A 23,985-nucleotide genomic window follows, 5' to 3' on the forward strand; every position below is an offset into this window, starting at 1 on the left:
ACAACCACACCCACTCCAAAATGCTACCGGCAGGACTAGCGATGTTGGCCCTGGGGGACCTGATAGCACTGCAAGTACTCCAACTTCAAGAAGAAGACGAACACCAACTACTACAACAACCGGCCGCACAGAGGAGACGCAGGAGGAGGAGGAGGGCAAGGCAGGGCCAGCAAGGCCCACCAGCACAGCCACTACCACCACGCAGGCAGCCCGCAATCCCACGCCTCCGAGCACATCCGTTCAACCTCACTGATGAGCAGATCCACACCCTCTACCGTTTGGACCGGGACACCATAATCGCCATTGTGGACATGACACACGCTGACCTTGTCAGCATGATAGATAGCCCAACCGCCATCCCACCCCTACTGAAGGTGGTGTCTGTACTCCACTTCCTGGCCACAGGCACCTACCAGCACACAGTCGGACAGTTGCATGGCATTTCACAGCCACTGTTCTCACGGACACTATTGCAAGTGCTCGATGCCCTCCTGAAGCACGCAGACGACTACATCTCTCTACCACGCTCGGAGCAGGAGATTACGAACACAAAAGTGGGATTCCATGCACTTGCCGGCATACCGGGTTGCATTGGTGCCATCGACTGCACCCATGTGGAATTGGTCGTCCCACATGCCATGGATGTCCAGTACCGCAACCGAAAACAATATCATTCTCTTAATGTACAAATGGTGTGTGACTCCAACAGGATCATTACACATTGTTGTGCCCGATTTCCTGGATCAACCCATGATTCTATGGTCTTGAGGAACTCCACAATACCACGCTACATGGAGCGACACGCAGGGAACAGATCCTGGCTACTCGGTGAGTCTCATTTCGTGCATGATAATGTGGGGTATGTGATGCGGCAATGACCTGGCAGGAAGGGGGGGGGGATGCGTACGTAGCTATGTCATTCCACAAACATCCTTTATTGTCCACATACAGGTGATGCCGGGTATCCACTGAAGAGATGGCTCCTTACACCACTCCGGAACCCACAGAACCCACAGAACCAGCATGAGGAGGACTACAACCATGCCCACTCACGTACCCGTGTAGTCATAGAACAGGCATTCGGCCTACTGAAGACTCGTTTCCGCTGCCTCAGCAGGTCTGGCGGGGCACTCCTGTACCGCCATGAGAAGGTTGCAAAGATGGTCATGGCATGTGTCATGCTACACAACATGTGCGTACGTAGAAATGTGCCCATGCCCCCTGACGCAGAACTGCAAGCACCTGAAGATGGTCATGATGAGGGTGGGGATGTGGCAGCACCTCAAGGAGTCCGCGAGGCACAGGAGGCCCGTGAAATTCGTCAGATTCTCATAGATTCATGCTTCTAGCACTCACGCCTGGTGGCTGATACATGGACACGGGACTTGTGGCACTGTGTGTGTCTGGAACATGCACAATATGGACTGTACGCCTATAAAGGCCTCGTACACAAAGATCAATGTCCACACATCTCATTGGATGATTGTACAATGTTTATAGCATATGTGAAATTATATTACACACCCCATCGACCCGCCACCCAAGAAAGCCCAACACCCCTCCTCCACCCTCCTACCTCCCCCCCGAACACCAGTGTCCAAAGATGCTCATTGTCAGTGGGCAGACGCTATTGCAAGCCCCCTCTCCGGGTATCAGGGGCACCCCTGCCTGTGGAGCGCAGGTTCCTCCCAGATCTACGTTGGGGGCTGCCCTGGACGGAACTTGCAACGGATGATGTCTCTGCCTGCTCACGTCCATGCATGTCCCTAAGGGTTTGTGAGAGCTCAGTGAGCACACGGCGCACAGCGGCAAGTTCAGCACATACGTCTTTGGACGTCGCATGCAGTTCCCCCCTCAGGCTCTCGGTGCTTTTCTCCATTTGTACTCTCAGGCTCTCGGTGCTTCTCTCCATTTGCACCCTCAGGCTCTCGGTGCTTCTCTCCATTTGTGCCCTAAGTGTCTCAGTGGATGTTTCTATGGCTGCCTTAGTACCCCCACATTCATCAGCATGGTCCTTGAGGAGCGTGGCCAGTTGCTGCTGTTGCACGATCACCTGGTCGAGGGACTGTTGCCTCTGCTGTGCCATGGCCATTTGCGGTGGTGTCACAGAGGGGCTGATCACCTCATGTTGCCTTGCCACAGGGCTTGTGGGGGATGGCCAGTCGTCGTCTTGTGGGTGCCCCTGCGTGGTATCCTCATGGTGTACGGGATGAAACAAACAGGGGGATTGAGACAGGTCATGGATGGATCCTACATCGACATCACCGTTTTCTGTGTCGGAGCATGCTGCCATTAATGCAGTGTCACCTATGGTGCTGCTGCCACCAGAAGCAGTGCCTTCTGTGGCATCCATTGGGGGGACCTGTGGTGGTGCTGTTGTGGGCATGCTGGCTGCTGGGGTGCCTGTTGGAGTCCCCTCCTGTGTGCTGCTACTTGATTTGTGCTCTGCCGTGTCTTGATCCGTGCAGCTGAGGTGGAGGGTCTTTGGCCGTTGGTCTTGGCCCTCTTTGCAGGTGTGCTGGTAGGGGTGTCCTGGAGCTCGTCGTTTGAATCGGACCCTGTGGTGGAGTAAAGGAGGGCGAGCGTTATTAATGGGTCTGTGGAAATTGGAATGGCAATGTATCACATGCATTGGGGTGGTACCTGAGGATGATTTGGGTCAGGGCCTTGGGGGTGGTTTCATTTTTGTGTGGATTGAGGATGCAGTTGTTTTGCAGCCTGCAGTTAGGGTGTGCCTGATGCACGTGTAGAGGGTGTTTTTAGGATTTTTAATTATTTATGTATTTTATGTGACTTTTAAAGTGCGCTATCAGGCCAATGTATGTGGACGTTCTCCTGGACATGTGTTTCTGTTGCATTATGTGGACACATGGTACTTCACATGATTGGACATTGTGGATTTAGCATTGTTTTATTTGGGCCACCTACCTGATTCTTCGGATGTCTGCACTCCTTTCTCCATCCCTCCGACTCCCTCTATACTCTCCATTCCAATGGTGGAGGCACAGATTTCTTCCCAGGGGGTCAACTTGATGGGTGATTCCGATCCTCCCCCGGTAGCTGTGGCAATGTTACGGTTGGCGGATAGTATGCTCCGTACGCGTATCCGCAAGTCATCCCATCGCTTTCTGCATTGCTGTGGGTTGCGAGGTGCGGTCCCCACCGCACTTACCCGCTGTGCCACCAGGGCCCATATGGCCTTCTTGTTCGCAAGTGCCGTCCTGGTCATTTGCGTCGAGAAGACGACGCCAGCATTCTCCTGGAGGGTCTCTGTGAGCACGGTGAGTTCCTCACGGGAGAAGTGGACCTGCCGCTTGCGGTCGCACGCTTTTTTCGCTACTTTTGCCATTTTTATTGTTTTCACTAGGGTGGATGACGGGTTGGGATGTGTCTCAGGGTAGTATTTTTAATGGTTGTGTGGGAATTCTGATTTTATAGGTGTACGGCGTGCTGTTTCCCGTTCCGGGACCATGTTTTTACTTCCGTTTCCGTATATTTACGGTCACCGTATTTTCCGATTGCTGCTCATTACGGTGACCGCTATGATGGGTGGCGGAATTGCACCTAGGGCGCCGTACGACGGCGGTGAGGGGCGTTTTGGGGACATTTCCGCCATCGCGGACTTTGCACTTCCGCCATGGCGTAGTGCTCGTGCCCGATGGGTCGGAATTAGCCGCACTTTACTCCGTCGTGTGATGGCGGAAACGCTATTTACGCTATGGCGGTCCGGTCAGTTACTTTCCGCCAGGGTCGTAATGAGGGCCTTTGTGTTTGTTTAACGACATCAGGGCAGGGTCATGAACACGTCACAAAGTGGAGTCAAAATCCCACCACTTCGCACAGTCCGGTACTTGATAACTTTTGAATGAAAACACTCACATAAGGAAATAGAGTTACTTCCAGAGTGTGTTTCTCTCTCTTTAAAGGGTTTCTCTCACTCCATTCACTGCAGAGTAGATTAAGCAGAACACCAACCCAACATCCAGAGAAGAAAAGCAAAGAGACTCCAAATTGCTGCACAACAAAAGGGGGCAGGGCTCCGAGGGGGTTATGTAGCCTTGCACTACAATGGCCCGTCCTCTGGGGAGTGGGGGGGGCGGGAGACAGCCCTAGATTGGAGACCAGAGTCTGGTGGAACGTGGACCTAATTGGGGGAGGAGGGAAGTTTAAAAACCTGAAGTCCAAGGTATAAAAGCGCTATGGGAGCCACTGTGGGTGAGGGATGTTCGGTTGAGGTCAGAAAGTGTGGCAGAAAACCAAGAGTCAAGGAGAAGGACGGAAGGTGGTGCGGAGTGCTGAAGAGTCTGTGGAGGCGATGGATAGGCATGCAGGTGAGGTATTGTGTGTGAGAGAGGGTGGTACCCAGTGGAGAGAGTGAAGATGCAATTGGGCAGGTATATGTGAGAGTGAATGGCAGTGGAGCGGCTTTGAGGGGGTAGAAGATGTGTAGGGGAAGAGTGTAGAGGGTGAAGGAGGGCACCGGGGGGAGCGCAAAATATTTCCCCCCGAGGTTATTTTGATGCTGCACAGGCCAGCGAGGAGGCCTGCGCGTAGAGCGCCACTCCCTGGGGTATTTAAGGGTCAGGGAAGGTTTGGGAAGCAGGCGACGGTTGGGGACTTTAGATTGACCAGGTCGCCTGCTTCCGAGCCTTCCCTGATTATATGGGGCCTAGCGTGTGAAGCTTAGAGTAGGTGAGGTGGTCTGGGTTGTATTAACAGGGGGGAGGTTAGGTATAGTGAGGCATATATATTTTAAATTTTATTCAATATTAGCATATAGAGGGGGGTACCGTAGATAAGGTACCCCCACTTACTGGTGCCGTCAGCGGCCTCATTCTGTGTCTGTTGGGTGGGGAGTGGAGTTTTTTCTTTTTCCCGGCTTAGAATGTTGTTGTGGGTGTGAGGGAGGAAAGGTTTCAGCTCTCGGGGCTTCGTTGTGTAGAGCTGTTATCAGGACTCGGGACAAGCAGTGCCCGGGCTATCCCGCTCCTGGTATCGCGTTTCAGTTGGGGGAGGGAGTATTATCCTGTTTCTTCCGGTGCTACGCGGTGCATTGTGAGTGCTATCAGACCCAGGAACGTTGTGCAGTGCAGATCCCTTAAAGGGACCGCATCGCTTTTCTGGGCTCTGCTGTGTGGTCTTCCATGTGCTGTCAGGGGGCAGTGTTTTCCAGCTGTTTTTCGGCCCTCTTTGGAGCTTTGCTGCAGGGTTTTGGGTTGTTGGTTTTATTGGTGACTAGCTAGGAGCCTGGGAGGGGGTTTCTTGGTGTTGGGTTAATTTAGGTTGTTAAAAAAAATAAAAAAGAATATATATATATATATATATATTATATATATATATATTGGTAATTCTTTTATTAGGTGCAGTAGAAGAGTTTATTTAACTCTTTATTAGTGAAATTATTTTCAGTAGTTCCTTTCCAGGGCAGACTAGTTGGGAAACATTTTCCTCTGACTGGTTTTGGCTCGGGGGTGTTGCTCAGCCAGGTGTACATTTTTAAGGGCAGATTTTGGCACAGCCATATTAATATTTGTGCACAATGGTGGGTAAGGGAGGTATGAAAAAGGGGCTGGTGGACGCTAAGGTGTTGAGGGAGGCCCTAGAGATTATTAGCAGGGCATCTAAAGCCCAACTGAAAGGGGCAGTGGTTGAAGTTAAGGATGAAGGGGATGGAGGTGGGGGTAGGCCACAGCGGAGAGCAGCATCAGATGGGGCTCTAGCGGCAGTGGTAGCTTGCGCCCCTGCTGCGGGTAGAGGGGAGGCTTGGGAATCCGGGGGCAGGAAGTTGAGGAGGGAGATTGATAGGTGAGCATCCAGGGGAGAAATGCATTTGGGTGGGGAGCCACAGAGGGATGTGATGCATAATGACCACGGGGAGGTTGGGGATGTTAGGAGGGTCCAAATAAGGTTGGGGCAAGGGGCCCACGTTGGTGGGGGCGAGGGGGTGCAGAGTGGGGTGACAAGACAGAGGGGCAAGGGGGTTAAATACCTGCGAAAGAGTGCAGGTGGGAGAAGGAGAGAGAGGTCCCCATCAATTAGTGAGGTGACCCAGAGGATGAATATGGAGAGGGTTTAAGAACGGCCCCTCAGTCGGCGCGAGGACAGTCTAGAGGGTGCAGCACGGCCCCTAGCGATGAGGATCACAGGGTGGAGGAGAGCACACCTCGCCCGAGGGAAGAGGACCAGGAAGGGGTTTCTGCGGCTCTGCCGAGAAGACAACAGACGAGTGGCAGGGTGGACGCCCCTGGCTCGCAGGAAGAGGATCTACGCAACCCGAGCATGGGCTCGCATCAGCAATGGTATTTCAAGGATGATGAAGTTGGGATGGAGGAATATTTGGGGCAGTGGGAGGATGAAGGTTATAGGGCGGTAAGGAGGAGGGGGAATGAGAGAAGGGGTTTGAGTTGGGATGGTGAAAGACAGAAGCAAGAGGTTCGGGGGGCAAGAGGTTGGGGGAACAATTGGCTGGGTGAGACTGCTGACATGTTTTGTCCCCACAGTAGGAGCCCAATAAGAAAAGAGATGAGGAACATCAGAGTTGAGGTCAGACCACAGACAGGCGGTGACATGTCGGAAAGAGGTGAGAGGGAAAGGGATTGGTCAACTGCATGGCAGAGGGGGGATACGAGAACGGAGGCAAGAAATGAAGGGCCTGGTATGCAAGGGGTAAGGGGAGAGATCGGTGTACAGGCTATTGGATCCTTGGTGGGTGAAAAGGGAAATTGCTCGGTGGAGGTACAAATGGACAAGGTGGTTGAGCCATTGGTACTCGAGGTACATGTTTCAAAAGAAAAAGAAGTTGAAGTGAAGGGCAAGGAGAAAAAGCTACCTTACATGGGCATCACAAATCCTTTGGGGGCACACTTGATGGCAGCGACTAAGGATAAGACTCAGGCAGGGGAATTTGTGGATGTGTTTAAATTGCTTCATAGGGAAGTGAGAGCAAAGGAGGGTTCCAAGGAAGAGGAGAGAGAGTTGGCCTCGCGCCCAAGAGTCCCAGTGACAATTGAAAACTGGACGTCAGCATTTATTATTTATGCCAGTGTTTATTGTGAGAAATTTCCGGAGTGGTGTGTGGCTCTGTTAAAATATATGAATGTGATCAGGAAGGCGTTTAGAAGTTTCGGGGGCTTTGCGTGGGTGTGTTATGATGAGGAATTCAGAGCAAGAATGTCTGAGGACAGTCAGGCTGTTTGGGGGGAAATAGACATGGATCTGTGGCTACAATGGATGGCGCCAACGAGGCCAGCTCCAACGGTACACACGGCAAGCGGATTACCCGTGCCTTACCGGCCCTTTCTTGGTCACCCCGACCTGGAAGGGGTGGGGGTAGGAGGCAGGGGGCAGCCCTCAGCAGCATGTTGGGCTTTCAATAAAGAAGGCTGTGTGAGGTTGATGTACAAATTTAAACACGAGTGCAGCAGGTGTGCGGGTTGGCATCCGGTTACATACTGTTTTCAGGCAGGGGACAGTGGGACAGGGCGAGGAGCGGGGCAAGGAGGTGGGGGGAAGGACCGCATGCCAGTTAAATTAGGATGTTCTGGTAGGTCGGGCTCAGTTTATCGGAAAAGGAGGGGGGCACAAGGTTTGATGAGAGGTTTTGGGGGAGATCCCAAGGGGATAGGAGAGGGTTGAGGAGGAAGACATTTAGGTAGGGCGGGAGAAGGCTGCAGGGGGGATGTAACTGTGGAAAAAGTTAAGGGGTGGTGGCTGTCATTTGGAGGGCATGGACGACAGTGGCAAAGCCCTCACGCCGCACAACAAGGTAAGTAAGCTTTAGGGGGATGACGACAGTAAATACGGTGAGTCTGACGGAGGTTAAGAGGTTATCATAACTTCGGACGTGCGGTAGTAGCCCTGGTTCGCAGGAGACAGGGCACATGATAGAGCACGAATTGAGCATGCACAGCACTGGAGGAAATTGGCTCATTTGAGTTTTGGTGCAGCTGGGGGGAATGAAGGGAAGGGACTGCATGGACAGTGGTGCGGGAGCGCCTCTGGTGCAGCAGGGGGAAGTGATGAGATGGGACTGCATAGACAGGGTTGCACTAGGGCTACTGGTGCAGCTGGGGGAAAACATGGAGTAAGGAAGCAAGGTGCTGGAAGAGTAAGTTATATGGATTGGACTGCATGGACGGGGGCGCAGGTCTGGCCCCTGGTGCAGCGGTGGAGAGGAGTAAAGAAGAAAAGGGGCCTGCATGGACGGGAGTGAATATGGGCCCCTGGTGCATGTGGGAAACATGGGGTAATGGACACAAGGAGCTGGAAGATTTAGTTATATGGAATGGACTGCATGGACGGGAGCGCAGGCTTGGCCCCTGGTGTAGTGGCGGAGAGGAGTAATAAAGTAAAGGGCCTGCATGGACGGGGGTGCACGTGTGCCCCCGGGTGCAGGGTGGGCAACACAGGGCATAGTAGGAAGGTGAGGGGCAAGGGTGAGCAGGAGGGTAATAGGAAAGAGGAGAAAGGGGGTCTACGTGGGATTAGGTGCATTTTAAAGGATCGGTGTGAAAGGTGCGAAATATAGGGGGTCAGGTAGGAGAGGACCGGGGGTGTTTCCGTAGAGGGATAAGGAGATGGCCAGGTGAGGATGGGTTCCTGAGTGTTACTAGTGGTGTGGGGAAGGTTAGGAGTGTGGACTTCATTGAGTTAGGATGGGTTAGGCACCTGAAACTAGCTGGTTGGGGCTTATCGGTCATAAAGTGAAGTCTTATGGACGGTGGAGGTCTGGGAAATACAAGGTATATTAGGGCTTGGGTAAAGGGGGCTGTTTGAAATACGGTCAGGGGTCTAGGGGAGGGCGGAATGTGGTGGGGTGGTCGTGAATGGAAAGTGACATTGTAATTTCTTTTTCAGATGCTGTGCGAAGTTCGGGGGAGATGCCGCAGCCTTGGTTGGTGGGCCACGCTTTTGTTAAGTGGGCAGGAAAGGAGGAAGAGAAAAGGGTCATTTGACAGGCAATTGGGTTGCAGCTACAAAGTGGCATTGGTAAGATGGTTCAGTTTAGGGGGGTTTTCGCTGGGATCAGCTGCTGCCTATGTTGGAGGGGTTGAGGGAATGCTAGGGGTCTGCAGAGGGGGTGATCATTCTTGCAGGGGGAAAATGACCTGTTAAGAGTTACAGGTGTGGCTCTCCTTAGAAAATTGAAAAGGGTGTTGCTAGGGGTCCGAGAGATGTGGCCTCAAACATGTGTAGTTTTGACTAAGTTGTTGCCACTGGGAGTTTGGAGGAGAGCGAGAAGTGAGGGAGCGATAGCCCGGGCAAGGAAGGGGATAAACAGAGATGGTAATATTTTGTGCCTCGGCGGGGGTACAGGTTTGGACTACAAAGAAATAGTTTATAAAGGCTTCATGATACTTAGAGAGGACGGAGTCCAGTTGTCTGTTTTTTGGAAATACTCATTATTTGTTGGAATTGACCTGGTTGGTGAGAGATGTGGTAAAGAGTTGGAAGTAGAAAGGAATGGTGGGGGGCGTGGGGCAGAAAGAACACCTCGGGGGAGGGTTTTTCTGGTGCCGGGGGCATGGCCCCTTTAGATGTGGGGGGGAGCACAATGGGGGAATGGCACGGGAAAGAATGGGGTGGTGCTGTTTGCACAAACGGGCTACCCCGGGGGAACAGGTATTGAACCTGAAGGGGCATGGCCCCGGGGAGAAAACGGGACGCCTTGAGAATTGGTAAGGAGACGGTAGGGACCAAGGGATGGTTAGGAAGGAAGTGGATTAATTTATTTAATTATTTAATTGACTGGGAAATTAAAGTGTTAATTATTAATTGGTTTATTTAAAAGAGTTTGTTAGTTTGTAAGACCAGGGAGCCAGGTAAGTGGTTATTTGTAAGCTTTGACCTGTCACATTAAAGCGACCATTTCCACTCTAAACGAGTCTGGGTTTTTGTGCAGTAAGTCAAAAGGGGGGATCTGGGGGGAACGCAAAGCATTTCCCCCGGGGTTATTTTGACGCTGCACAGGCCAGCGAGGTGGCCTGCGCGTAGAGCACCACTTCCTGGGGTATTAGGGTCAGGGAAGGTTCGGGAAGCAGGCGACGGTCGGGGACTTTAGATTGACCCGCCTGCCCACCCCCTTTTTTGGGTTGTTCCAGGTACCTGGTTTTAATTTTCTGGGGGGGGGGGGGTGGCCTCTTTTAGTTTGGTTTCTTCTGGTTTATTCTTTCTGTAAATATTCATGGGGTTTTTGAGTCTCTGTTCAAGGTTTGTATTGTTTCAGTAGTTTTGTGTGACAGGTTGGGGCACTAGTTTTGAAGTTGTGATGTATAATATCTGTTGCTGATGTGGCAGGTCAGACGGGCTGTAGGTCACAGGAAAGAGGAGATTGGTGTAGAGGTGAGTTTTTTTAGGGGTCTGGGAAGTAGTTTGGTTGCCGTGGGCATGGTCCCTTTAGATGTGGGGGGAGGGAAGCACAATGGGGGAATGGCGCAGGAAAGGATGGGGGTGGTGCTGTTTGCGGTAGGGACCAAGGGATGGTTAGGGAGGAAGTGGATTTATTTATTTAATTGTCGGGGAAATGAAAGTGTTAATTATTAATTGGTTTATTTAAAAGAGTTTGTTAGTTTGTAAGGCCAGGGAGCCAGGTAAGCGGTTATTATAAGCTTTGACCTGTCACATTAGCGCATCCTTTTCTACTCTAAACGAGTCTGGGTTTTTGTGCAGTAAGTCAAAATGAGAGCATATAGAGTGAGTGACAGGTGAGTGGTACAGAGGGAGGAAGAGGCAGCAGCTGTAGAGTGCATAAAACAGGAGTTGTAGAGAGGGCATAAAACGGCGCAGAGATAATGCTAATTGAAGGAGGGGAGTGGCAGAGATAAGAGAGGAGTGGGAGAAGATCGGAGGGACAGAGGAGGAAAGAGGCCGGACGTAAGAGAGGAAGAGGAGTGAGAAAAGGAGGGGGAGGGACCAGAGGGTGTAGTTAGTGAGCCAGAAGGTGGTAGAGTAGTAGGGGAAAGCAAGTAGAGTAAGGAGGCGAACAGGAGTGAGAATGAGAATATGTCTGAGGGAAAACAGTCACCATCCTTTTGGGGAATACTAGAGTAGGGTCCTATTAGAAAGCTCCGGAGGAAGTAAGCCAGATAAGGCCTTGTCTTTAAGGCCCGCCCACGATAGAGAGGTTAATGTAGATATTTGGGGTTACCCATCGCTAGTATTCACGCTGACCTGGGGCTATAGGAAAGCCACGGCTAGGGTGGATGGCTGCCCATTGTAGACTGAGGGACAAGTGAGAAAACAACCCATTATTTGGACCATTCCACAGTCTCAAACTCTGGCAAAGAAAATCGTATAGTTCAAAATAAAAACCCTTGAATCATCTAGGATTTTTTTCTGAGTTTCGTAAGGTCATCTCTGACTCCTCCTTCCCTCTCAGTTACTTCCAGTTGCACACGCCTTGTGCACAACACTTTACCCAAAAGCAGCATTTACCCCCAGCTGTTTAAGAGAGTAATCAATTGGAGTTTGTCAACTGAGCCATACATTTCCACTGTTCTTTCTCTTCGGATCACTACCTCTTAAGAACGTCGGGTGAATAATAAACCCTCCCAGGCATCATGGTTTGATTCCAAAGTGGAGTGAGCGCCAGAAAATATTACAGAGGCATAAATCTTTTCAAAATATATCTGTTTATTGGTAGATGGTTGCAGATCAGTCCCAAGACATACAGCCCTGTATTCCATTGCGACATCCAATAACACAGTTATAACCTATCTAGTCATGGATAAGCACAATTCCAACATTACAAAGAACTTGTCAATGCCATTTTCGCTGTACAAAACAAATAAATAAATAGTTGGTTTTCTGGAAGAATGAGTGTGGGGAGTAGGAGCAGCCTGGTGGTCGCGGCGGTCTGCTTAGCACTTGACGAGGGCTGAGAACTCTGAAAAGAAAGAGAGACATTTTGGGTGTTAGATCTTCAGAAAATGGAACGGATCAGCCCAACAGTACATATTTTACGCACACTCCTTATGTTATTCTGATGCCCATCTCCAAAGGTTTTTATATGAAATATATACTTATTACAATTCTTTTTTTTCAAACTTGGAGGGTGGAAACTTGCATTGACAACTTTGGAAGTAGGGCCTTTTATTAGTGCACACAAACACATGAGGCACTACTGCTAAAGATTGGAAAGTTCCCAAAGTGGTCATGGGTGTCACCTCCCCAGGCCCCGAGCACCTCCTAGAAGGACTTCTCTGCTCCATTCAATCCTGCCTTGTTTTACTCCTCGATTCCACTGCATTGAACTGAGTGGCCGCATTCCCAAACCTTCTAGATGGAAACTGCAAGACCATCGGCGAATGGTTCACATTGTGAAACGCGTGCCTTTCTGGTGAAGATGACATACAGAGTCTTTTCCTGAATCGGCCATTGTCTGCCATCCCCATGTGAGCAAATGTGTTCACAACCAGTGCTCTGATGGGAAGTTTACTGGGGCGAACCTTGAACCCAAGAACATTCTCTGGAGACGGCACCTGACTCACTATGCACTACAGTGGATGTCTTTGCCCTTACTTTTTGTACATACTATTATGAGTGTGGGTAGCGTAAATGTCCACTTTTTGTAGAGCACTCCATACAAAAGGGTAATTTGTTTTTAAGCTTTGTGAAATTTAAGTAAATAGGGATAGCAAGGGTCCCAGACTTTTAAACTACTGTTACCCAGAATCTCACAATTATGGCTAAGTGAGGGCATTAGAATGCGGGTCTCCTGATTGCTCAACTGACAAGGCAAGCAAATCTCTCCTCCAAGTGCTTACCATCAACTCCAATCTTGCCATCACCATCGGAGTCACCGGCTGCCAGGAAGACCTTAGTCTCAGCATCAGTCAGGGCTCGGGCGCCGGCAGCGAAGTTCTGCAGAAAGAGCCTGAGAGAGAAACAGAGCAAGAATAAACAGAGGTATAAGGAGATATGTTCAAACAACACGCATTAGATTGCACGTTTCCATTTAGAAGACCATCAGGGTGACGTTCAAATGAGACATTTCCAACAATGAATGGAAGGGGATGCCCAATTCATCTCCCCGCTTCTTAGAAGCAGCCCTTCTGAGGAGGCATACAGCGAGCGGGCAGCTGTTCCCCAGTTTACATTCAGCACCCAGAGGCCTTCAGTTGTAAGAAACAGACAAGAGTCTATGATCTTCCTAACAGGCTACAAACGTAGGGCTATTTGTTAAAGCAGCATTGATAGTTCAATGGCCCGCTTCATATTCCCTTAAGTTTGTGAGAAAAAAGAAGCTCCTTTGCTTTTGTGTCTGTGGCTGATTTGGTGAGCTTTGTCTTTTTAGTTCGGGTGCAGATTACCAATACCTTGGAGGTGGGCAGTGCCACGGGGGTGGTGCCAACCTTGCGGGCCAGGCAGGGACTGAATATCTACAGAGAGCCTCTTTAAAGGTTTGTAGCAGGAGAAGTAGGGTCGAAATTCTAGTGTTTACGCTCAGATTTTTTTTTTTCATGGCAGTGCATACTAGAACATTTGTAATGAAAGCAATTGCGCTCTGCCCTCCAACTGGGTCTTCTTGTGCAAAGGCCTTTCTGTGCGATCGTATTTTACTTGTCTTAATAAAGAATAGCTTACTTTGTATGGTGTCCTAAACGCTGCGGGTTTTAGGTGCCTGCACTATGTGTGTGCTCTTGTGGCCTTAATTTCAAAGATTTACAAAAAATGCTCTGGGTCCTAATCGTTTGTCTGTGTCCAACACTGAGTGATTGGTGGTTTTAATTCTCCAAGCAAAGGGGGCAGAGGTCTGGAAGGTGGGGGGTGAAATTCGCCACGGGCAGGACATTGGCGCATCCTTTGAACACACCTGTGCATAAGGCCTCTACAATGTATTCTCATTTGCATTCGATGGGCAGCTTAGAATTTCCCTTTTCGGGGCCAACGGGTTGCAATGATATGCTGCTGGGTTTCCTGACCTCCTCTGACACCGTTTCATTCCCTGAGTTCGGCTTCCCTGGCGACCCCTCTCTTTCTGAGCATAACATGTATTGCTGGACTGCTTTTCTTATGCATATGCTGCCCCCTGCCGTTCCAGTGCCCCCAAACTTTCCAAATGTGTTATCTTCCTTGCATTGCTGTTGTCGGCTTTTTTCCCGTCTACTCTCTCACTTCCTGCTCAGTCTTGCTTTCCTCGCCTCCTCTATTTTCCTTGGGTAATATTCTTCTTGAGGTGGGTGCGAGTAAGATTGGGCACGTACCCATGTTTCCGTGTGCAGGGCGTATTTGGCTGCGTGTGTGGGGGGCGTCTGTGTGCGTGCGCATGCGGGGTGAGTCTATGTGCGTGCGCATGCGCGGTGAGAGGTACACTTCCACACTCACTTGAGCTCATCCTCCTCTACGAAGCCGCTCTGGTCCTGGTCGATGATCTCGAAGACCTGCTTGACCTGGTCGGCGCTCTTGCTCTTCAGGCCGGTCTGGCTGAAGAAGGTCTTGTAGTCGAAAGAATCTGCGGCTGTGGATGGAGGAAAAAAGCACAGGGTGTCAGAGAAACCTAAGGGGAGGTCGGAAAGAAGCAATGGAACGCGGGGCAGGGCTCTACAAAGTTGAGGTCATAGGAGCAGAGAGGGGAGGTGCTGGGGTAGGGTAGAAAGGGGCGGCAAAGAGAGTGGGGCGAGGGAGATAATGTGAGAGAAGGAAAATGTGTGACAGAGCTGGCAACAGAGAGGAGAAAGGGGGCGAGATAGAGGGACGGGGGAACAGTTACATGTGGCATAGATAGGTAAATATGCAGCTAATGGGAGAGAGGAATACAGAGAAGGATGCAGGATGCACAATATCACGAGAGGCACAGAGAGGGTGGCACGCAGTGATGCACCAGAGCAAGATCTGTAGGCCGAGACAGGAGAAAGAAAGGAGAAATGAGAGACCTGAGAGAGATAGCAAGAGAGGAGAGTTTCCATGGACGACGATAGCAAGTGCTAGAAAGTCTGGGGGCGAATAAACTGAGCACTACGGACGAAGACACAGAAGGCCAGCGAGGCAGTGCCTTGCATTACCTTGGCAGTTCTTAAGAGCAGCTGCGATGTCAGAGTCGCTCAGGATGCCGGAGAAAGACATCTTAATGCTAGGAGGAAATAAAAGCTTGGGTTAATACTCGATCATTGAAATGTCCCATGTTACAATAGCATCACAGCACCCTGGGCTCCATAGCTGTTGAGCCCAGGCCGGGCTGCAAGGCTCCAGAGCCAAGTCCCGGGCTTAGGCTCCTGGCTGGGCCTGCACGATCAGTTTGGTTTCCCAGGTCCCCATTGTGCCAGGAGGAATGCCCGAAGCAGGTGCACGTCCTGTGTGCCCTCCTTGCCAAAGCCGAGCACCAGGACCGCAGCAAATGGAAAGGCCAGCCCACACGAGTGCAGGTCTCAAATCCAGCTCTGACCGAGATGCAAGCGTCCACTTTGCAAGTCTTGAGGCGAAGCCCACAGCATGAACTCCATGGCGTCCCTTAAGTCGAGTTCCCCATTCGGTTTGAGCACCAAACATGAAGAATTCAAGGAGATGAACATCCCGGGAGCGATTCCAAGTGCCCACATGGCAGAGTCCATCCAATGGTGGCAAGCCAACTCACCTTGCTTGGGAGTTTCTGCGGAGGACTGGAGAGGTCGTCGGAGGCTGCTGGTTTGACTCTACTGCCCAAGTCCCCGTCTTTTATACGTTTGTCCCAGTCAAGAAACCGAACCATATACAGAAGCGCTGCATCCACGTGACGCCAAACCTTGCAGAGGCGCCCCTAGTTGGTTAAAGTTGCTGGCTGGTCAAAATTATATTTATAACACCCTGGAATGCACACTCTGGCCTAAACAATGTGTGCACGTGGATGGCTGGTCATAGCAGGGCCCTCAAGCATTAGCAAACGTGCACGCCTTTACAATGTTCGAGAAAACAACATTTTTAATTCAGACAAACGTTACCATGATCACTTTCGTATTTTGAATCCCAACCCCCCTCACTTGGTAAAAAAGGAGGGCAAGGGTCAGCAGTTTGGGAATGTTAATGGAAAAGGCTCACGGGGGCTCTTCTAATAATAGCGGAATGCTTGGTTTGCAACGACTGTAAAACCTTTGACAAGTTTGACACTTGTGGCTGATCCTGTGAGGGCGGTGGAGGAAATGCGATCTGCTCCTTCAGAATTGAAAAGGGGCAATTGTAGTATCCGAGCAGAGCATTTTTCTGTTGAAGAATAGTCGTGCAAGTTGGAAGCCAGCGTGAGACGAAAGGGCTGGCGCAGGAACCCCATTTAAAAATGTTTGACTGATTCGGTCCATCGCGGAAGTGGAGGACATGCGACGACTATGTAGCGACTACACACGGCCGAGAGGGCCCAAGTTAGAGAAAGGAGGCCAGAGACGAAACACACACACACGTACATATATATTCTACTGACCTCATAGTATTTAAGGCCTGCAAAAATACGTTTCTATGTAAAACTTGAATCAAAATATTGCAATCAAGATTGTAATAGGCTTTTACTCGCGTCCTCTCGTTTCAAGGCACATGGACATTTCCAGTACTTAGCCTGCCAAACAAAAACACGTGACATAAAAAGCTGCATGCATAAACACAACTCATGAATTACACATTGACAAGCAGCACGTCACCTGCTCGATGGACTGCGTGAAACTGGGAATATATGCTCCATTTAATTTGTATACGTGGTTTCTTAAAACATTTCAGTGCATTAAAGCACACGTGATGTCGGTGAGTTGATTTTGTACAAAGCGTGTAAAATAGTAGTATGCTATAGCGTAGTTCCATTTCATGCATTGCGCGTGCTGTTAATGAAACAAATTGAATATGATGCTTGACCCACACAGAACCGGGTCGACTTTCACAAAAGTAATGAAGGGATATATTGTTGCTGGTTTGTGTCCAGCAGATGGCGGTATAGGCTTGCTCAGCAGACTCGTCTCTGGTGGTGCTGGAGTCAGTGGAAGCGATTCTGCTAATTAATTTGTTTTGTGAGTTCACAACTGCGCAGTGCAATATACGTAGGTTACATTTTATCGAATGGCGAAGAGTCCCAGGGAGCCAGACTGAAATGGTTTTAGTATAACGATTTGCATCATGCAAACAAGGGAATTGCAGATTCCTCTACTGCCTCTGGTCTGGGCAAGCTGCATTACATTGTAGGCTGGACCCGAAACATGGGGGTAATTTCGAGGCAAACTATTTTGCTCCTAGTTTTGGCTCTAGGAAGTTGCTAGGGCCGAGCTCACCGGCGGCCAATGCCGACCTGGCAGGTTCGCACGAGTGGGGTGAACCGGACCAGGGGATGGTCAGTACACAAGGGGTCAGGGTTGGACTGGGTCATCAAATTGTCTCGAGCACCAAAGAAAAAATGGCATGGCCCACAGTGGCAAATGGCAATTCATTCCTTTTGTGACAGACTGTTTAAGTAGTACCCAAGGGGGAGTTTTTTGATAAAATGTGATGTTAATTGTACATTTAAAAGTAGCTTATTAAACCGGTCCACATGGGCCAAAAAAGTGGCCCACCTTGACCAAAAAAATGGCCCCACACTAGCATTTTGTGTTTTTGGTTCTGGCATTGCCCTATAGGTCAATCCGGGCCTGTAAGGGGTCACTTTATCTCATGATTGTTCCCGGGATGCAGAGTGTAACATGCAAAAGCCACAGTCTTTTTGGGCTAAACTGCACAAAATACCCAGACTCGCCATTAGTGGAAAAGGTTGCTTTAATGTGACAGGCCAACGCTTACAAACTTTGCTAACCTGGCTCAGGTGGCTTACAGACTAACAAAACCTTTAAACACGTAGGTAACCCCCCTATCCTCTCCCTTCACACATTCCTTCCCACTTGAACTCCCCAACATCTTTCCCAACTTTATCCATGTCCTCTCCCCGAGTCACTGTCCGTCCTTCTTTCCTCTTCCCTTATCTTGTAACCCCGACCTAGCCTGTCCGTCCAAGCAGTACTAAGCACCCTCCTTACTGTGATAATCATTTGGCTTCAACCAACCATCATTTAATCGACTGTGTCCCCGACTTACTACTCCAAAATCCCCAAAGCCCTCAATTGCCTCGATCCCCATACCTCTCACCTCCTGAACCTGAAAGCCAGGTTGACCTGCCACATCAGCAACAATAGAGCAATGAAATGCAAAGTTAACCCTAACCCCTTTCCGCCCTGACCTGTCACACATACCACCAGCTCTCCCTTAATATTCTCCTTACCTGCCCAGTACATCCACCCGTCAACTTCCCCCAACCCAGAATTACTAGGGTGGGCGGCTGGGCAATACGAACGGCAGCAACAGCTGACTGTTCCCGAACCTTCGCTGGCATCCATATAAATAGGATGTTGGCGCTCTGCACCCCAGGGTGGCTCGCTGGCCACAGTGAAGAGCCCAAACTTCCCTAGGGAGCAACGCGTACCGCATGCTCCACAGGCACCCCCCCAGGGCCGGACTGGGAACGAAAAAAGTGGCCCTGAACATTTTTTTCAAAGTGACCCCATATTCCGCTGAACGAGCGAGCACAGCGTGTGAGCCCAACCCTTCTATGTTTTAAAGGTATATGGATTAAAAAGTCTCTTTTAAATAAGTTCATGATCTCTCAAAGTAGATCTTCAATGATAGAGGGACCTGGGACATTACACATTTTGCAGATGAGAAAAACGAGTTCTTCTGGTGTTAAAGGTGCCCAGACAACATGCATCCATAACCCATTTCACCATATTCCGGGGCTGGGAAGTGCGAACAGATAAAAGACATTTTTAAACGAGCATTGGCAATTCCATCAGTTTTGGTTTTTGTGTAGGCAGGGGAAAGGCATTTGCCAGGCACTCCCATAGTGGTAGTAACTGTCCATTGATGGTAGCAGCTGCAAATTGGTGAGAGTACCTAGGAATATAATAGCACAGCCATGTGGATGCCTAATATTGATACACAAGCTCAAACTGTTGGCCTTGCCAATGCTGGTTTTCAACAGTACTTCAGTGAAGAACAGGCATAGTACTTTTTATATCACCAGTAGCACTTTTACATTTCCAATAAAGTCATTAACTCTCAGAAGACTGCTTTGAGAAAACACTGGCAGGCACTTTAGGCACACCGTTTGATGTTAAGGCTTGATCAAGCTAGCTCAAATACATCCTAGGAGGATGTGTTTTGGGTGGCGAGGGGCAGAAAGCAGGTAGACAACATGGCCATAGGGATTAGCAATGCCATGGGCAGTCAATGGGTGGGTAAAATAACCAAACATGTACAAGCTTTTTGTCACGCCTCACATGCTATTTCTCCATAGCTGTACTGTAATAGTTTCAGCTTACAGGTGGCCCTCTAGCCAAACCTAATAAAAAGGTTGACTTGGTATGATATCAGTGAGTCATGCCAATGAAGCGCCCACAATGTTTTGACAAAGTGGCTCGGCACCTGTGCCTTCAACCATAGTGGTTCGCTTTTCGGTGGCTCCACTTTGCGAATGACAGTGTGTTTACATGGTGCACTTTTGGTTAAGGTAAAACCCATATTGAGAGTTTGGGGCCTCGTTTAGCACCATGCATGAGGCAAAGGGAATGTATTTCTTACCTGTGCCTGTTTCACCTTTTTTATTGGGATCACTGTTTTGTAGAAGTGAGAGGGCTGAGTAGACGTGCTAGACACTACTCTTTTATCACTAGCAGGGAATGTGCAAGGCTGCTCTGACATCCGTTGGAACAAGTGGTGTAGAAAGGTCAGATGCACAAAGCAAGGTGATGAGGCAAAAGGACCAGTACAAGGTCGCTCTCATCTCCCAGCAGGTGGACGGCACAAAATGTGAGAGCTTGCTGACTACAAACCCCACATTCAAACAATAGCTAGTTTTTTCATTACAAAAAATGTAAGTTTTGGCAGACTGTCACACAGGACATCCTGGTTTGTGGTCCTAGCTTCAAGTCCACTCTATTCCTATATTTAGCAGGTCTACTCTAGTCAGCAATTACAAAATTGGCTCCATCCATCTCTACAGCCACTGACTCGTGACCGCATTGTACACAGCAAATTGGTGCATTGCATGCCGCACACTCCAGAATTGGAATTCCCTGCACAGGACACAACGCTCCATGTAAGGACTCTTCCCTGTAAACGGTAAATCATCCATGCAAGAATAATGCGCAGTGGCACCAGGCCAATAACTGCCAACGTGGAGCCCCTTCCACTTGACTACAGTTGAAAGTATCTACGCCTTCTCTGACAATTGCTTTGCTTTCCATCCAAATGGTTTCCAAATGCCTTTTGTTGTCCACCCTCCCGCTGCCAATTGAAACTAGTGGGGCAATTCCGTGCCCCTGTAGATTGTGTCCAAAAGTTGCTGTTCATCGCCCTAAATGCCATCCCTCTAAACCGCATGTCTTGCCCCTTGCCAAGGTCGAAACACGTGTTGGCTAGCTGTACAAAGTGTACAACACAATAAATTGTCTCTGCATCTAGAATACTAACTATTGTTATTATATAGTGCATCAAGTTTTAAGGTAGTGGCGCAGGTGGTCGGTTAGTCCACTAGATTAAATAATTGCAAAGAAACCTGGTATCTCAAACAATAGAGCTCTGATAAAAGCAAGAATCCCATTGTCACCTAAAGGCACAACACATGAAAAAACAAACTGTTGCACTGTAAATGCAAAAGTGTATCCAGGAAAACCACTGTATTGGAGATCTGCACACCGTCCGGAATGATGAAAATAGAATGTAAATCCTTTGTCACCTTTAAGAAGCAAGCTGATGGTCAGCCTATAGGAGGTGGCGCCTGTGAGCCTTTTGTGACAATGCAAGGTTCTGCAATGGCAATTATGTATATTTCAAAACGACTGTGTCACTTCGCTGGGGCACTACGTGTGCTTAACTGCATGTTGAGGCTATGAAAATCCATCTACTGGGGAGAGCTCACGTTGGAAGAGTCCAACAGTGACTAAGCCACACACACTCTCACATGGGGCCAAGGTATCACTTCTCTGTGGAGCCCCTGTCCAGGGCTGCAGCTCTTACCTGTAAATGAAGTCGAATGATTGACTTCCCAATCTACGTCGCACACAAACTTTTACAATGTGATAGCTAGAAAAGCTCAGAGGCGGGATATCGTGGTATCCATACTGCAGCCCCGTCCTCATGCAGAGCGGCAAGGGTTTCGCTCTGCATCCGCCGGCCAGGCCTCCACAATGAAATCTACATTAAGGACTTAAATCCGTTTCCCGGCTCGGGCAGTGCACACAGAGGCCGCACACCTTCAATATAAAGGCACAACTCAACTCACAGACCATGTAGAAAGCCCATGAAAGGCTTAAAATGCTCCTGAACACCCGGCACACATCTTCAACCCACAGAACCTAAACAAAGGGTCAATTTCCCTGATCATCATCAGCCAGGTGAAGGAGGAGACAGGTTAACCAGCCATATCACCTGCTCCGCCCCCTGATGGTCTCCGACGCTGCCTTTTAAAATCGCAGCACTTACAAAGTCCTTCCCTGCTAAGAGGATGGGGCCTACAGACCGAGTCACAAGTCACAAAGTTAGTCCTTTCGGGGCACGTGTGGTTTTGTCATGCCTGGCCCCAGACAGCAACCCAAATGCGCAGACGTGAGCCACACAACTGGCATGTCCCGGGGAGAAATGCAGCAGCCTGCTGAGGCTAAACCACACAGGCTGGCCCGGAACATGGATGATGTTCGTTTAATTATTTATTCTTCCACCAAGCAGAAAAAGAGGCCCTATGCCTGGAGGCCTACCGGGGAAAGTCCAGCACTGGGCCCCCCTTGGGCTAAACTGCACAAAATACCCACATTCGCCATTAGTGGAAAAGGCAATTTTAAAGTGACAGGCCACAGCCTACAACCTTTGCTAACCTGGCCTCTCAGCCTTACAGACTAACCAAACCGTTAAAAATGTAGGTAAACCCACTTCCTCTGCCCCCATTCCCTCCCTTCAAATATTCCTTCCCCAACATCTTTCCCAACTTTATCCATGTCCTCTCCCCGAGCCCCCGCCAGTCCTTCTTCACTTCCTCTCCCTCTATCTTGTAACCCCGGGCTAACTTGTCCGTCCAATCAGTACTACCCATCCTCCTTACCACAATAATAATCCTTCGGCTTCAACCAACCATCATTTACCCGACCGTGTCCACAGCACTCGCAAAAACCATCCCCAGAGGTATTCTTCCTGCCTCACCCCCAACCTCACTTTATTAATTATTTCATTGTTTATTTATTTATTTATTTTTCAAACCACTTGCCTCCTACAACTCCTGACAACCAGATGCATCATAGTCCACCCCTTCCAGTCTCTTTAATGACCAAATTCTTTGTAACTCCTAGCTCTGTGCCAAAGCCCCTGCACCCCTTCTTCAACTTCCTGAACTGCAAATCCATTGTTTCTCTCCAGCTCACCCCCGTAATGTCCCCTTTCTCCGTTGCCCCTCCCGCACCCCTTCTCACAGCCCTTGATCCCACTACAAGCATTCCTGCCTGGTCCCTTCCTTTTACCGGTTCATAGCGTCCTTTCCCATCCTACCCTTGAGGGCCACTCCCCTCCTTTAACGAAGTCCTGCCCACCGTGGCCAACCTACCTTATAACCAAATAGTAATAGCCTACGATATGCTTAGGCCCGCAAGAGAGGTTTATAATTAAACCTCGACCATCTGCGTGCATGTTCACGATCATGCTCCCCACCTTCCAGTGGAAGCTTCCTGCTGGCACTTGCCGATCAAGCGATTAGCTCCCATGCTTCCTCACATCTATTTCACCTGACACTCATCATCTTTCCAACCTAGAGTGCCATATAGCGTTGTTTTCTTTATTTCTGCCCGTCCACACATTTGATGCTGCCCTACGCTCTAGGAGGAGAGGCTATCCCATACTATACGTACATGCCGTAAGCCTCACACATGTTCTTGCACTGCTTCAACTGTATGTGTCTCCATATCTAGCAGATAGTCGTCTAGATCACAAAGGCCATATGTCCCACTGACCAGCCACTGATTTGGCTCTTGCAGCATGTTACTGCACTTGAACATTACTTGGAATCTTCTGCATCTGACATTCAGGTAGTATTTTTCTGCTTACGGACGTTACCTGCTTTCTCTCTTAGCCCAATGCTAAATCTTTAACACACCTGTAATAACCTTACTTTGTCTCTTCACTCTGTCATTTATGTCTGCCTGCACACCTGATGTAGCCCCCGTACCATGAGGCGAGGCTTTGCCAGAATATGCATTCACACTTATATTGTCAGTCATGTTTGCTTATAAACCTGATGTAGCCCCCCCGCCCCCGTACCATGTGGTGAGGCGTTGCCAGAATGTGCATTCATACTTACTTTGTCACCCATGCTTGCTTACACACTTGATGTAGCCCCAATACCATGAGGCAGGCTTTGCCAGAATATGCATTCACACTTCTATTGTCACTCATGTTTGCTTACACACCTGATGTAGCCCCCCGTACCATGAGGTGAGGCGTTGCCAGACTGTGCATTCACACTTATATTGTCACTCATGTTTGCTTACACACCTGATGTAGCCCCCCGTACCATGAGGTGAGGCTATATTACCACTCATGTTTGCTTACACTCTTGATGTAGCCCCAATACCATGAGGCAGGCTTTGCCAGAATATGCATTCACACTTCTATTGTCACTCATGTTTGCTTACACACCTGATGTAGCCCCCCGTACCATGAGGTGAGGCGTTGCCAGACTGTGCATTCACACTTATATTGTCACTCATGTTTGCTTACACACCTGATGTAGCCCCCCGTACCATGAGGTGAGGCTATATTACCACTCATGTTTGCTTACACTCTTGATGTAGCCCCAATACCATGAGGCAGGCTTTGCCAGAATATGCATTCACACTTCTATTGCCACTCATGTTTGCTTACACACTTGATGTAGCCCCAATACCATGAGGCAGGCTTTGCCAGAATATGCATTCACACTTCTATTGTCACTCATGTTTGCTTACACACCTGATGTAGCCCCCCGTACCATGA

The 23,985-nt window shown here is 49.4% G+C and overlaps 1 protein-coding gene across 1 annotated transcript; it reads right to left on the bottom strand.

Moving 5' to 3' along the window:
• Positions 1-11,611: 11,611 nt before the first annotated feature.
• LOC138567445 (parvalbumin beta-like) lies at positions 11,612-15,703 on the bottom strand. Its single transcript, XM_069645645.1, has 5 exons — positions 15,572-15,703; positions 15,003-15,070; positions 14,326-14,458; positions 12,765-12,874; positions 11,612-11,884 (listed from the first exon to the last, which is right to left on the bottom strand). The coding sequence occupies exons 2-5, from the start codon at positions 15,061-15,063 to the stop codon at positions 11,859-11,861; spliced, it is 330 nt and encodes a 109-aa protein (XP_069501746.1). The 5' UTR covers positions 15,064-15,070; positions 15,572-15,703; the 3' UTR covers positions 11,612-11,858.
• Positions 15,704-23,985: the final 8,282 nt, after the last annotated feature.

The sequence above is a fragment of the Ambystoma mexicanum genome, chromosome 2p (genome assembly GCF_040938575.1).
Source record: "Ambystoma mexicanum isolate Mex_15411 chromosome 2p, UKY_AmexF1_1, whole genome shotgun sequence".
NCBI classification, from domain to species: domain Eukaryota; kingdom Metazoa; phylum Chordata; class Amphibia; order Caudata; family Ambystomatidae; genus Ambystoma; species Ambystoma mexicanum.

Coding starts and splice junctions, on each gene's coding strand:
- LOC138567445 (XM_069645645.1), bottom strand. CDS start 15,063: ATGTCTTTCTCCGGCATCCTGAGCGACTCTGACATCGCAGCTGCTCTT. Junction 14,459..15,002: donor TGCTCTTAAGAACTGCCAAG/GTAATGCAAGGC, acceptor CTCCATCCACAG/CCGCAGATTCTTTCGACTAC. Junction 12,875..14,325: donor GTAGAGGAGGATGAGCTCAA/GTGAGTGTGGAA, acceptor TTTCTCTCTCAG/GCTCTTTCTGCAGAACTTCG.